Source organism: Schistocerca americana, chromosome 4 (assembly GCF_021461395.2).
Source record: "Schistocerca americana isolate TAMUIC-IGC-003095 chromosome 4, iqSchAmer2.1, whole genome shotgun sequence".
Classification (NCBI taxonomy): Eukaryota; Metazoa; Arthropoda; class Insecta; order Orthoptera; family Acrididae; genus Schistocerca; species Schistocerca americana.
Genome location: NC_060122.1, coordinates 286,369,920 through 286,385,120, shown reverse-complemented (window position 1 = coordinate 286,385,120; position 15,201 = coordinate 286,369,920). Strand labels below are relative to the sequence as shown.

Here is a 15,201-nt window from a genome sequence, read left to right as displayed (position 1 = left end):
TTCGCACATTGTGTCTGTTCAGTTCACCATTAAGAAAAAATGTTGCTTCATCACTGAAAACAAGTTTCGCACTGAACGCATCCTCTTCTATGAGCTGTTGCAACCGCGCCGAAAATTCAAAGCGTTTGACTTTGTCATCGGGTGTCAGGGCTTGTAGCAATTGTAAATGGTAAAGCTTCTGCTTTAGCCTTTTCCGTAAGATTTTCCAAGCCGTCGGCTGTGGTACGTTTAGCTCCCTGCTTGCTTATTCGTCGACTTCCGCGGGCTACGCGTGAAACTTGCCCGCACGCGTTCAACCGTTTCTTCGCTCACTGCAGGTCGACCCGTTGATTTCCCCTTACAGAGGCATCCAGAAGCTTTAAACTGCGCATACCATCGCCGAATGGAGTTAGCAGTTGGTGGATTTTTGTTGAACTTTGTCCTGAAGTGTCGTTGCACTGTTATGACTGATTGGTGTGAGTGCATTTCAAGCACGACATACGCTTTCTCGGCTCCTGTCGCCATTTTGTCTCACTGCGTTCTCGAGCGATCTGGCGGCAGAAACCTGAAGTGCAGATTCAGCCGAACAAAACTGAGTTATTCTACATATCTGTAGTGTGTCGTGACCATATGTCAATGAATGGAGCTACAGTGAATTTATGAAATCGCTCCAATCATTTGTAATAGCCCTGTATATAAAAACACAGATGATGTGACTTACCGAACGAAAGTGCTGGCAGGTTGATAGACACACAAACATACACACGAAATTCAAGCTTTCGCAACAAACTGTTGCCTCATCAGGAAAGAGGGAAGGAGAGGGAAAGACGAAAGGAAGTGGGTTTTAAGGGAGAGGGTAAGGAGTCATTCCAATCCCGGGAGCGGAAAGACTTACCTTAGTGGGAAAAAAGGACAGGTATACACTCGCGCGCACACACACACACACATCCATCCACACATACAGACACAAGCAGACATATTATTCTTTAAATATGTCTGCTTGTGTCTGTATATGTGTGGATGGATATGTGTGTGTGTGTGTGTGCGCGCGCGCGCGCGCGCGCGCGCGCGCGAGTGTATACCCGTCCTTTTTTCCACCTAAGGTAAGTCTTTCCGCTCCCGGGATTGGAATGACTCCTTACCCTCTCCCTTAAAACCCACTTCCTTTCGTCTTTCCCTCTCCTTCCCTCTTTCCTGATGAGGCAACAGTTTGTTGCGAAAGCTTGAATTTTGTGTGTATGTTTGTGTGTCTGTCGACCTGCCAGCACTTTCATTTGGTAAGTCACATCATCATTATATGTAATCAGATGGACAAGGAGAAGGGAATGAAATGGCTTTGCCCTGCTTCAGGAACCATTAACCATTAAACAGAAATGACTTACAGGAATAACAGAAAACCTAAATTTGATTGTCAGAGGGGGATTTGAAACATAGTCAATGCAAACCTGTACCTTAATCATTGTGCCATCCAAACATTCATTTATGGACTGCTGCATTCCGTTTTCATAATTTGCCAACTAGTGTCAAACAGCTGTTACATCATCATCATTATTGGGCACTAATCATGTAAATACTTTTTTTCAAACACAGAATTAACTGGTGAACATTGGGCTAATTCGAAACACTGGCTACTTGATTGGTTTTGTGCACCACTATATGCAATTTCAAAAATCCAGCATGAGCACAACCTCCTGTACTTTATGTAGTCTGCAAGAATTTCATTAATAATATTTCTTGAAACTTGAGGGAACTCATTACATATAAGGACAAAATTGTAAAATGTCTGTTTTCTTCAACTGTTGCATCAACTTTCTGAATTAAACCTTCAGTCATCAAAGATGGTCGCATTTTAGTTCATCATGAAGATTTGTACTGCCATCTTTAAACACAGTAACCTGTTTTATCCATAAACTGTACTGAGCTGAAGGATTTTGGTCACTGTCATGACTTTTGACCACAAAAAAGGAATCACTGCGCATATTTTACACTTGGCAGGATTTTCAATTAATGGATGCATTTTAAGTATAAGGCCTACAACTTTGCTTCCGCCATTTTGCAACAGACGGCAGTGGCGGCAAGTAGTGTTCTGGTGGTTGGTCATATGTGTAATACAATAAGCTTAAGCACCTGTAAACATAATGCCATAAAAATATTTGTTGATTTGTGATTGCATCATAAGGTTATTCTCAATTAAGTACGTCAACTTACGTACCCATTTCCCGCCATTTGTGCGGAGTTTTATTTTCTGCTTTAACATGAAGAAATCTGTGGTTGTGGCTCTTAAATGCTGGGTAATACCAATGGTGAGGGAACTATTAATGGAACAATGTGCAGAGAATATTTTCAAGGCCTTAAGAACAGTGATTTTGATATCTAAGACCAGCATGGCGGTGGAAGACAGAAAATTTTCGTAGGTACTGAAACAGACGAAGACAATCACAGGGCATCATTATTGAAAGCAAGTGATGTGTTTGAGCCCAGCACTGAAACACAAACAGCCACAATACAGCGATAGACACGCAAAGGTAATTTTGCAGCAGGTCAGTGCTCGACCCCATGTTGCAAAACCCGTCAAAATATACATGGAAATGTTGAAATGAGATGTCCTATCCCTCCTGCCATATTCCCCATACATTGCTCTTTCTGGCTACTACCTTTTTTGATCAGTGGCGTGTAGTCTAGCTGACCAGCACTTCCGATCATATGAACAAGTGCAAAATTGAATCGATTCATGGATCCCCACAAATGACACTCAGTTCTTTCATTCATATGCTATCTGAAAGATGGGAGAATGTAGTGACCGGTGATGGGCAATACTATGAATCATAATTTTTTTGTAAGCTTTTCACAATAAAGCCCTGAACCTTGAGAAAAAACAGTGGAAGCAGAGTTTTAGACCTAGTAAGTTCAAACGCAAGATGGTGAAGCGCATTCACAAATTGCTGAGTTCACTGTCATGTTTAAAAAAAAATATCGAAAATAAGACCTTGTATGATTAAACGTAAGTACCAATTGGCCAACAGGTATACAAAATTAAAAACCATCTAGGTGCAATGCAGTTTCTCACAAATACAGCATTATTTGCCTGTTACATCTGTCAATACACAAATTTTGTCCTAGGTATGGCAAAGGAGAGGAATCTGTAGACATAAAACCATTCTTTTATGCAACGGCAATAGCCATATTTCTTTATTATATACAAGTTAATAGTATTGAAAAGCGTATCATTCTCCAAGATAAGAGCGTAAAAATGTAATTTGATCTTTCATAAATAACAACCAAACTTCCACAATTTTATTCACATGAAGTGTAAACAGACATCACTAAAACAGAGATAGTTCACTTTTTATTATTTTTCATCACTTACCAGACATGTAAAAATCACTAAAATTATTGGTCAATATGTCTGTCTCATTCAAATTACTAATCAATCTTCAACAAGGACATATGCAAAGTATCCATAGCAAAACAACGTTCAACAAACTCCCCTTCTCTCTTTTTCAATGAAAGCATATCATAATGACAATTCCATCTGCTCTGATGTGTATGTGACACGTAAAAGGAAAGTACTGGTACAACTGTTTACATATATTTTTTTTTATTTTTTTTTACAAAAGATATAATCATGCGATGGTTTCATATAAATTGATGAAAGCTGTATAGGTTCTGGAGCTCGGTAGAATTTTATTTTTACCTTGTGTATGCATCTTTAGGTTGGATACTAACATTCTGCAGTACTATATCATATGTGAATCTAAAGCTCTCTCTCCTGTTATATTTTTACCTGCTGAATTCAGGTTTGAAAAATCATAAGCATAGCATATTGGAAGGGGGAAGAGGGCTGAAGAAAATCTGTGCTCTGTTGTGTCTTGTTGAGTTATTCTGTTCAGCTGTCAGATGAATTCTCTACTCATTTCAATGAACATAAACACTACAAAACACTGCCAAATTCTTTGGTGAGAAACAAATAAATAATACTGTTATGCTTCAACTTACAAGCCTGTTCTCTTCACTCAATTTTAGAGAGAAAAGCATCAGGAGAGGGGGATGGGGGAGCGGAAGAGGCGGAATGAGGGGAGGTGAGCAGGAATGGGGGATGGAGGAGGGATCAGGACTGGGATGGAAATATGTGAATGAGCGTTATCTGTATTTGTAGCAACACTTTTCCATTATCTTGGTTGTAGGAAGAAGTGTTGGCTCACCAACTTTGTGATTAACTGTATTACGGAGAGAACTGTAGTTAAGTCCAATGCCTTTCTGGAGTAACCTATAACAGTCTATCATAAAACTTCCAAAACTCAAAAGACTGGAACAACATAATCACAATGACGGAACTATAGTTTAAAGTTCATCACGATTATACATAATTAAGCCAGCAGGGTATGATTTTTCTTGGTATCCCAGTCCTTCAAGAATTTAGTAATTTTTTTCCTGTAATGGATGATGCAGTGTTTGCACGACAGATATGCCTTCATTGCAATGCTTCAAACCATTTCATTTTTCAGGGTCCATACAAAGAATTCCATATAAAACAGTATCATTTACACTTTGTGTGTTAGGTAAGAAGCAATGTTGTACCACCTAATGTCTTTTCAGTTTGCTTGTGGATTCTACTATGAAAAAGGAAACCTCACGACCGTTTTCTTCGTACTGTAGGTAGATTTGTAAAATACAGAGCAGCATTCAGATAGGCTTCTTTGCTAATATTGTACACTGGATGAACAGGAGCCTGGAAAAAAAAGAAAGACAATTTAAAAAAAAAAAAAATCCTGTTGGAGGCCAGTAAATCTTTAGCAGTTTTTAATCCAAACTTCCTACTTCCTTAAACTTTTAATTTAACACCAGCTCCAATTTGTTCCATTTGTAGGGCAAATAATAAGTAGATTCATAGCTAAACTCAAGTATCAGAACTGTAAGCTGAAAACCATACTTTCTGAAACAGGGTTGACAAAAAGGTTTAATGAGATTGAACACGTGTAATTTCTTAAATAATGCAATGGATTGCAAACACATCTTTAAAGTAATGGCAAGTAAAGCACCATGTTTTGCCCAAAAACATAGAACACCCACAAAAGTTATTTGGTAGTTTCTGCATTTTTCTTCTTAACACACTTACGAGCACAGGAAGAACCAGGAGGTGTTGACTGATGTTGTTGTTGTTGTGGTCTTCAGTCCTGAGACTGGTTTGATGCAGCTCTCCATGCTACTCTATCCTGTGCAAGCTTTTTCATCTCCCAGTACCCACTGCAACCTACATCCTTCTGAATCTGCTTAGTGTATTCATCTCTTGGTCTCCCTCTACGATTTTTACCCTCCACGCTGCCCTCCAATACTAAATTGGTGATCCCTTGATGCCTCAGAACATGTCCTACCAACCGATCCCTTCTTCTGGTCAAGTTGTGCCACAAACTTCTCTTCTCCCCAATCCTATTCAATACTTCCTCATTAGTTATGTGATCTACCCATCTAATCTTCAGCATTCTTCTGTAGCACCACATTTCAAAAGCTTCTATTCTCTTCTTGTCCAAACTATTTATCGTCCATGTTTCACTTCCATACATGGCTACACTCCATACGAATACTTTCAGAAATGACTTCCTGACACTTAAATCAATACGGGATGTTAACAAATTTCTCTTCTTCAGAAACGCTTTCCTTGCCATTGCCAGCCTACATTTTATATCCTCTCTACTTCGACCATCATCAGTTATTTTGCTCCCCAAATAGCAAAACTCCTTTACTACTTTAAGTACCTCATTTCCTAATCTAATTCCCTCAGCATCACCCGACTTAATTTGACTACATTCCATTATCCTTGTTTTGCTTTTGTTGATGTTCATCTTATATCCTCCTTTCAAGACACTGTCCATTCCATTCAACTGCTCTTCCAAGTCCTTTGCTGTCTCTGACAGAATTACAATGTCATCGGCGAACCTCAAAGTTTTTATTTCTTCTCCATGAATTTTAATACCTACTCCTAATTTTTCTTTTGTTTCCTTTACTGCTTGCTCAATATACAGATTGAACAACAGCGGGGAGAGGCTACAACCCTGTCTTACTCCCTTCCCAACCACTGCTTCCCTTTCATGTCCTTCGACTCTTATAACTGCCATCTGGTTTCTGTACAAATTGTAAATAGCCTTTCGCTCCCTGTATTTTACCCCTGCCACCTTTAGAATTTGAAAGAGAGTATTCCAGTCAACATTGTCAAAAGCTTTCTCTAAGTCTACAAATGCTAGAAACGTAGGTTTGCCTTTCCTTAATCTTTCTTCTAAGATAAGTCGTAAGGTCAGTATTGCCTCACGTGTTCCAGTGTTTCTACGGAATCCAAACTGATCTTCCCCGAGGTTGGCTTCTACTAGTTTTTCCATTCGTCTGCAAAGAATGTGTGTTAGTATTTTGCAGCTGTGACTTATTAAGCTGATAGTTCGGTAATTTTCACATCTGTCAACACCTGCTTTCTTTGGGATTGGAATTATTATATTCTTCTTGAAGTCTGAGGGTATTTCGCCTGTTTCATACATCTTGCTCACCAGATGGTAGAGTTTTGTCAGGACTGGCTCTCCCACGGCCGTCAGTAGTTCCAATGGAATATTGTCTACTCCAGGGGCCTTGTTTCGACTCAGGTCTTTCAGTGCTCTGTCAAACTCTTCACGCAATATCATATCTCCCATTTCATCTTCATCTACATCCTCTTCCATTTCCATAATATTGTTCTCAAGTACATCGCCCTTGTATAGACCCTCTATATACTCGTTCCACCTTTCTGCTTTCCCTTCTTTGCTTAGAACTGGGTTTCCATCTGAGCTCTTGATATTCATACAAGTCGTTCTCTGATCTCCAAAGGTCTCTTTAATTTTCCTGTAGGCGGTATCTATCTTACCCCTAGTGAGATAGGCCTCTACATCCTTACATTTGTCCTCTAGCCATCCCTGCTTAGCCATTTTGCACTTCCTGTCGATCTCATTTTTGAGACGTTTGCATTCCTTTTTGCCTGTTTCACTTACTGCATTTTTATATTTTCTCCTTTCATCAATTAAATTCAGTATTTCTTCTGTTACCCAAGGATTTCTGACTGATAACAGTTTATATAACAGAGATACATCATCAATTTCCTTCTCACACCATCTCTGGGCATGAACAGGATCCCACCAAACCATTCATATAAACTTTCATTTATTATGATGTGATAGCCATGAATATTTTCCTCAGAAGCTCCAGATATGATGGTGGTAGTTGGCTATTGTGTGTTCCAAGCAAAACTCTGAAGTGTGTCTCCTACTAATTTCAAAATAATTAGGAGGAATCATCTTGGAAATGGTTAATGCCATTTATAGCATTATAGAGTATTCTTTCTTTGATATCATTTCTCACAGCCGGTTTGAGACCCAAGCGACACAAGGGTGAATAATAATTAATAGAGAAAACCGACACTGATGAAAATATATTCTAACAAAAGTAAAAACATTACAACAGTACACTAAAGATATTTCTAAAAGATAACTGCAAATGTGTGGATGCAAATGACCACTGATTTCTGCATCAAACATTGTCCTAGTTGGAATTTGAGTCCAATTAGATGAGGACTTAATACAATAGTTTACATCTGTACAAATTGGGACAATATTTTATAACTCAAGTCAGTGGCAGCTCGTAACCATACATTTACAAGTACAATGTCAACAGCTCATTTGCAGACCCATGTTTACTGGAACGTTTTGCTTGTGTTTCCATAAAGTTTCAGAAGTGGGAGCTTTTGCTACTAATTATGATATGCCCTACATGTATAACACCAAAATTTTAATTGTAATATTTATAGATACATAAATCATAAAACAAACTGCTCAGAGCTTAGTGCACATATTTTCATCTTACACCATTTCAGTGACAGAAGGATTAAGTTCCTTCAAAGAATTCTGATGGTCAGTCAGAGAAATTAAAATGGACCATTTGTAAGCGTCTCTTCATTTCACGGGTTTCAAGGAATCATTCATGAGAACGGTTGTGTATGTGACACATTGTGGTTTATTTCTCCATTACGGTTAAATTAAATATGAATTTAATGTAACTATTGTCGTATTTTTATAATAGAGGGAAACATTCCACGCGGGAAAAATATATTTAAAAACAAAGATGATGTGACTTACCATACGAAAGTGCTGGCAGGTCGATAGAAACACAGACAGACACATACATACACACAAAATTCAAGCTTTCGCAACAGACTGTTGCCTTATCAGGAAAGAGGGAAGGAGAGGGAAAGACGAAAGGAAGTGGGTTTTAAGGGAGAGGGTAAGGAGTCATTCCAATCCCGGGAGCGGAAAGACTTACCTTAGGGGGAAAAAAGGACAGGTATACACTCGCACACACACACACATATCCATCCACACATATACAGATACAAGCAGACATATTATTCTTTAAATATGTCTGCTTGTGTCTGTATATGTGTGGATGGATGTGTGTGTGTGTGTGTGTGTGTGTGCAAGTGTATACCCGTCCTTTTTTCCCCCTAAGGTAAGTCTTTCCGCTCCCGGGATTGGAATGACTCCTTACCCTCTCCCTTAAAACCCACTTCCTTTTGTCTTTCCCTCTCCTTCCCTCTTTCCTGATGAGGCAACAGTCTGTTGCGAATGCTTGAATTTTGTGTGTATGTATGTGTTTCTATCGACCTGCCAGCTATTTCGTATGGTAAGTCACATCATCTTTGTTTTTAAATATATTGTCGTATTTTGTATTACAAGCCACTTTCTCAAAATAAAACAGAAATACAAATGAATAAAAGGATAACAAACAAAAGTGTAAAAATAATTATTTTTTTATAATAAAATAAATAAATAATATAACAATAAATAAATAAATACATATACTTTTACTATCTTCATTTTTAATTGCATAATGCTATGTAACAGAATCACTGATATTGTCGACCAAAACAAAAGAATGTGTACTGAATGACTGGTTAATGCCATGCTGTGATGTCAATTGCTTACCCCTCCCCCCTGGCCACCCACAATCACTAGTACTCACTGGGCCTGCGGCACTGCACCACCCGCACAAAATGGATTAGCAATTTAAAAAGATTAAAAATTTGAAATTTTAAAATTTACACAGACCATATTTTGATTCTTGCAGACCAGCAGTTGGGAACCAATTCTCTAAATGGACAAGATCCTGCAACAAGTGGTAGCCAGGCCCCTCAGCATGCTGAGTACACTGAAGAGACACATCGAGAGGAACGAGTGGGGTAGCACCTGGAAGAGCTTTGTCAGTGCAGCTGCAACCAACAGACCATGAGTGGAAGGCATAAAGAACACTCTGTGATCTTAGCTGGTGTGTGAACTTCCAGGCAACTGCATGTATGGCCATGGTAAGGACAGGAAATGTGTGGCATCTGTCATTGACAAAAACAGCCACACCACCCTCATTCCTGTCTCCAGTAAGATTATCCTTCCTGTGGGAGTGGTAACCCATTAACTCAGGTATATCACTGACTCTAAAATGAATTTCTTGTAAGCAGATGCAGAATGGCCTCTCCTTGGCTAGAGGCTTTAGTTCTACTGCAATATGGAAGTCCCAGTTGGGGCCATTGATTAGTGAGAGTTGTCCTTGTCCTTCTCCTTTTGCAATGGTGATATGTCCTAGAGGTCAAGGAGGCCATTAGATGGTGCCCAGCTCTCCCGTTCTTCCACGTGGATATCAGTATCCTCGACCATAATATCACCACCAAAAAGGGAGTGTGTTCGAGAAGCTAATGATTTTGCTGCCTCTCGTTTTTTCCAACTTGAAAGTATGAATTCTTTATTTGCATCTCATATTTCTGATCCTGAAACTCCATATAATATATCTTCGATTTTGAACAACTTTTTGTATGGTGTTTTTCCTTACTTGTGGGGGGAGTTGGTTGCATGGGTAGAGAGGACAGCTTAGTGGGTTTCTGATGGTGTGCAGCAGTATGTGGACAAGGTTCCAAGACCATTGCTGATGGCCCCTGAATGGTTTCAGGATCAAATGTGTCTTCCCCTTTCCACAGGTGCATTGACAAGAGCATACATGCTTATTTGACTTGGCAATTGACTTCTTAAGGGCTGATGCAAAAGAAGCAACAAATACCAAATGTTGCATAGCTTTGAAAGCTTCACCACAGTGTACGTGTCTCATAACTTTCAACTCCTAAATTTAAGAGTCGTTCGATTCATAAGTCAGCCTCCAGAATTTCCCTTCCATTACATGCCGTAGTGTATGACCAAATCTTTGACATATGCAGCATCACACAGGATTGGGAACAAATAGTCAAACATTAAGATAGATACCACCTGCAAGAATTTTATCAGGTAATTTTGGAGTGCTGAAGGTTAGAATAAATGATACAGTTTTTTCCAATGTGTCACTGACTCGTTTCATGTAGTTTTGCACTTCTGTTATACCCACATTTTTAGATTCTCCATGTAACAGCTTAGCATCTATCTGCATTATATCAGAGCAGGTAACCATGCCTTCACAGAAGTTAATGGCATTATGCAACTCATCTACAACAGGACAGTCACCTAAACCTTGCATTACAAAAACTTAAGCACTTGGTGTGATGTGGCAGTTTCAACTACAAGTGTGCCATTACGAAGATATTTTAATTTTTTTAAGGACCCAGCAATACTCTCCAACACCTAGTGAATATAGAAAAGAGAGACCTTCTCAAAGGTACCCTCTGCTACCTCAATTAGAAAGAAAGATACTATAATTATGAGACTGACGAAATGAGTTTTCTTTGTTCTATCTGATGGTATACCCGCCCCATCAGGAGTAGACGTAAATGGTGGCCACTTCAAATGAATCCCACAAACCACCAGGGAAACAAATGTTGACCCACACAGAACCCCGTCGTGTGCCTGAGCAAGCCTTATACAGTTGGGGCGTTGCAGGTGCCCCAGAGCTTTCCTGGTAGACATCGTTCTAACTCAGCAGTCATTAATCCCATTAGCTCATAGCACATCTTGAGGATGAGGGGCTTTTACCTTCCTCATGTTCCAGGCAGGAATGGTACCAACAAAGAATAGTTCCTCCTCCCACTAATGCATACCTGCACAATTACATTCTTTGTTTTCTTCAATGCAGACGATATCAAGGATTTTCTACAAAATGGTGTCCACACAGTACTCTCCCCCACTAGTTCCCGAACTGTAACAACAGTGTCCGTGACAATTAAGAAGAAACAAGAAGGAACAGTGGAAGGCTGAACTTACTATTGACATTCTGAACACGGTAGTGCAATGAAGAGAACCTTCTCTAAAAACCAAACAATATTTCCAGGAGCAATGCTCCACTTGTCCAATATTAAATCTCGAGACAAAACATGCAACACAAGTGATGGCCCATCTTGCTTCTTCTTATTAAATGTCTTTACACTGAGTGATCAACCATACATCAAAGCTGAGGAGCATTATGAACCGTTGGCAACAGTATGTGTATAGATGTAGAGACATTTATAAAATTATACACAGATGCTATTTAGACTTGTCCACCTAGAACCTCGCACTGCAAAACATTACTAGCTTAACTAGTAGTTAGTTCAATAGTTCTGATAGTTAAATTCTCTTACATAAAATCTGTGTAACTACAGGGTGTTACAAAAAGGTACGGCCAAACTTTCAGGAAACATTCCTCACACACAAATAAAGAAAAGATGTTATGTGGACATGTGTCCGGAAATGCTTAATTTCCATGTTAAAGCTCATTTTAGTTTCTTCCACCTATGCTCAATGGAGCACGTTATCATGATTTCATACGGGATACTCTACCAGTGCTGCTAGAACATGTGCCTTTACAAGTACGACACAACATGTGGTTCATGCACGATGGAGCTCCTGCACATTTCAGTCGAAGTGTTCGTACGCTTCTCAACAACAGATTCGGTGATCGATGGATTGGTAGAGGCGGACCAATTCCATGGCCTCCATGCTCTCCTGACCTCAACCCTCCTGACTTTCATTTATTGGGGCATTTTAAAGCTCTTGTCTGCGCAACCCCGGTACCAAATGTAGAGACTCTTCGTGCTCATATTGTGGACGGCTGTGATACAATACGCCATTCTCCAAGGCTGCATCAGCGCATCAGGGATTCCATGCGACGGAAGGTGGATGCATGTATCCTCGCTAACGGAGGACATTTGGAACATTTCCTGTAACAAAGTGTTGAAGTCACGCTGGTACGTTCTGTTGCTGTGTGTTTCCATTCCATGATTAATGTGATTTGAAGAGACGTAATAAAATGAGCTCTAACATGGAAAGTAAGCGTTTTCGGACACATGTCCACATAACATATTTTCTTTCTTTGTGTGTGAGGAATGTTTCCTGAAAGTTTGGCCGTACCTTTTTGTAACACCCTGTATACTAGATTATCAGCCTTATGCATGAATGGATTGACTGCATTTTCTAACAATTGATTTATTGTAATGGAAAATGATTGATGATATTTAAGGAAAATCAAAAGAAAAACTTACAATTTCATTTAAAATTGGATTTCCTACAATACAGCACCGGTCCCCAACTGCATGCTGTGCAACGGACAATCCACTCAGTGTGTAACAGGTATGATAAACATCACGGGGTCTGCAATAGTACAGAACCTATATTAGGAAACAATACATTAATTTAAGAAAGGCAACATAAATTTGTTCTACCATGAATTTCAATCATACATTTATCATCTGACACATTATCATTGCCTTCCTGTTACATGCCACAGATGTTACTGAACCTGGGATTTCCAAAGTTAGGTACAAAAATAATGATTAAGCCTATGATCATCTGTGAGTGAAAAAACATAGATGTAATCACTTATTATAGTTAAGTACAAAATGGAGTTCATCCAACTCCAGAAGTGAAACCATTTATACCAAGCTACACAGTGAACTAACAATAAAATGATAATCTAGCGAAATTTTATGAACTAGACATAGACTTAAATCACCTGAGAGGTAAAACTGAAAACAGGAGCCATTATAGTGTAGTCATGGGCACATCATTTTTAAAAAGTATCTCTTTCCACTACCTTCTTAGTGTAATATTCATTAAATCATCATTGTCTGATATTTTTACATCCCACCACTGCACAGATACAACCTCTAGAATTTTTGCACGCATTGTGGTCTTTAATGATATGTACTCATGTTGCTCCTGCATATTTCTAATGGGTTCTAGCTACTTTCCAATAAGTCACCGTGTCAATCTTTGGTTATATCTTAGACTGCAGCATACCACTTTTTGAGCCCATCTGTAATCCATTTACCTGGCCTTGTGTCCGTTCCACTTCCATATCCCATAACAGTCTGCTCACAGAATCTTTTTCTTTTCTTTTCTTTTCTTTTCTTTTTTGGTCTCTCCTAGCAATCCCATCATGCATATCTTCACTGTCCCCCTCCCCCTCGAGTTGCCCTTGGTTTTATTACTGCTTTCCACCACAACTCCATATATCAGTGTCATAGACAACAAGGATCATATATATTGATAGCTTGAAGTAAGCAAATTTTAAGTCGATAAGCACTTTGAAGTTTGTGCATGTGAACTATGGCTAGATAATGTAGTGCTGATATTAGCAACAGTGTACAGGTCCCCCATTACGAGATAGGGAGCTATTCATAAAAAAGGTTGACTTCCTATTATGCTGTCTGTCAGGTAGAAAGAAGAAATTAATCTGTGGCGTAAACTTTCTAAGCAATTCTGATAGGAAAAGTGAACTAGAAGTGTTATTAATGACTTATAGCTTAGAATCAGTGATCAATTTCCATATATGCATGGCTCAAGATAATGTATTTGTCCAGCAAAAGGATGCAAAAATAACACACATGCTTTCACTGTGATAAATGGATTGTCAGACCATGATTCATAACTGATTATGCTTGCAAAGCTTAGTAGGGTGTACAGTACAGAAACCATTAAGTAAAAATATAAGGCTGGTCAATGCGATACCTACAGGGCACTTCAGAGAAAGTTTAAGAAATGTTAATTGGGGAATGTATATAATGAGCCAAATGCCAATGATAAATGCAACATATTTCTTGGTAAATTTATATCCATTTTTGAGCACTGTTTCCCCCAAAAAATTACTAAATGTAACACCAGTTTTCAATGAAACCTTGAATCACTACAGGTATTAAAGTGTCTTCAGAAAGGAAAATAAAATTGCATGAGGCTGCAAGAATTAGTCGAGACCAAGATGTAATTTTACACTATAAAATTATTGTAACATACTGAGAAAAGTTGTCAGAAAATCAAATAATGTGTGTATTAGAGATGAAATTAACAACTCGTGCATTAAAATCAAATCAGTATGGAATGTTGTCAGAAGAGAGACAGGAAAAGTAATCACTGGGGTAGATAGTATTACTATTAAAGAGAATGAAACCATCATAACCAACAGTATGCAAGTAACTAATATATTCAACAACCATTTCTTAAATGTAGGTAAAAAAAATTGGTGACAACAGTTCAAAAGAAAGAGTCATGCAGAGTCAGTTTGGAGAAAACCTAGTCAGATAAATTTTCACCTAACAACTTCTTGTGAAATAAGGAAAATCATTAAATCCTTCAAAAATAAATGTTCTTTTGGAGTGGATGACATCTCTAAAAAGATATTAAAACAATGTGGAGCAGTTACAGCTGATGTTCTGAGTCACATCTTTAATGCATCACTAATTCAAGGTATTTTCCCAGACAGGGCCATTTTCAAGCCTCCGTACAAAAAAGGGGCCACCACAGATGGCAAAAATTACAGGCCAGTATCCTTGTTCACAGCATTTTCAAAAACTGTCGAGAAAGTAATGTAGTCAAGAGTGGTTAGCCATCTCAGCAGCAATGGGATACTTAGTAAATCACAGTTTGTGATTTCAAAAATGCTTTTCTACAGAGACAGCTATATACAATTTCACTGTCCACATAATAGAGTCTTTAAATAATAAAAAGGTCACCAATAGGAATTTTCTGTGACTTATCCAAAGCATTTCATTGTGTGAACCATGACATTATGTTACATAAATTACAATTCTATGGTATAAATGGAACAGCATATGAGTGGTTTAAGTAATATCTACAGCAGGAAGTAAAAAGTTTGTTTATATGGTTTTAGTGATTCAAGGAAGTTTCCCACTTCATCTAACTGGGGTGGAAATTACATTAGGTGTTCCACAAGGTTCTATCAGGGCCCCTTCTGTTCTTGATGTGTGTGAAT

At 38.6% G+C, this 15,201-nt stretch overlaps 1 protein-coding gene across 1 annotated transcript in view; it reads right to left on the bottom strand.

Moving 5' to 3' along the window:
* Positions 1 to 3,139: 3,139 nt before the first annotated feature.
* Positions 3,140 to 15,201, bottom strand: part of LOC124612450 (protein farnesyltransferase subunit beta) — an 86,904-nt gene continuing 74,842 nt past the window's right edge. Inside the window, exons 9-10 of the mRNA XM_047140673.1 lie at positions 12,476 to 12,584; positions 3,140 to 4,708 (exon numbers count right to left, since the gene is read on the bottom strand). Coding sequence (XP_046996629.1) covers positions 4,610 to 4,708; positions 12,476 to 12,584 — 208 coding nt within the window. The 3' untranslated portion in view covers positions 3,140 to 4,609. The remainder of the gene's footprint in view (positions 4,709 to 12,475; positions 12,585 to 15,201) is intronic.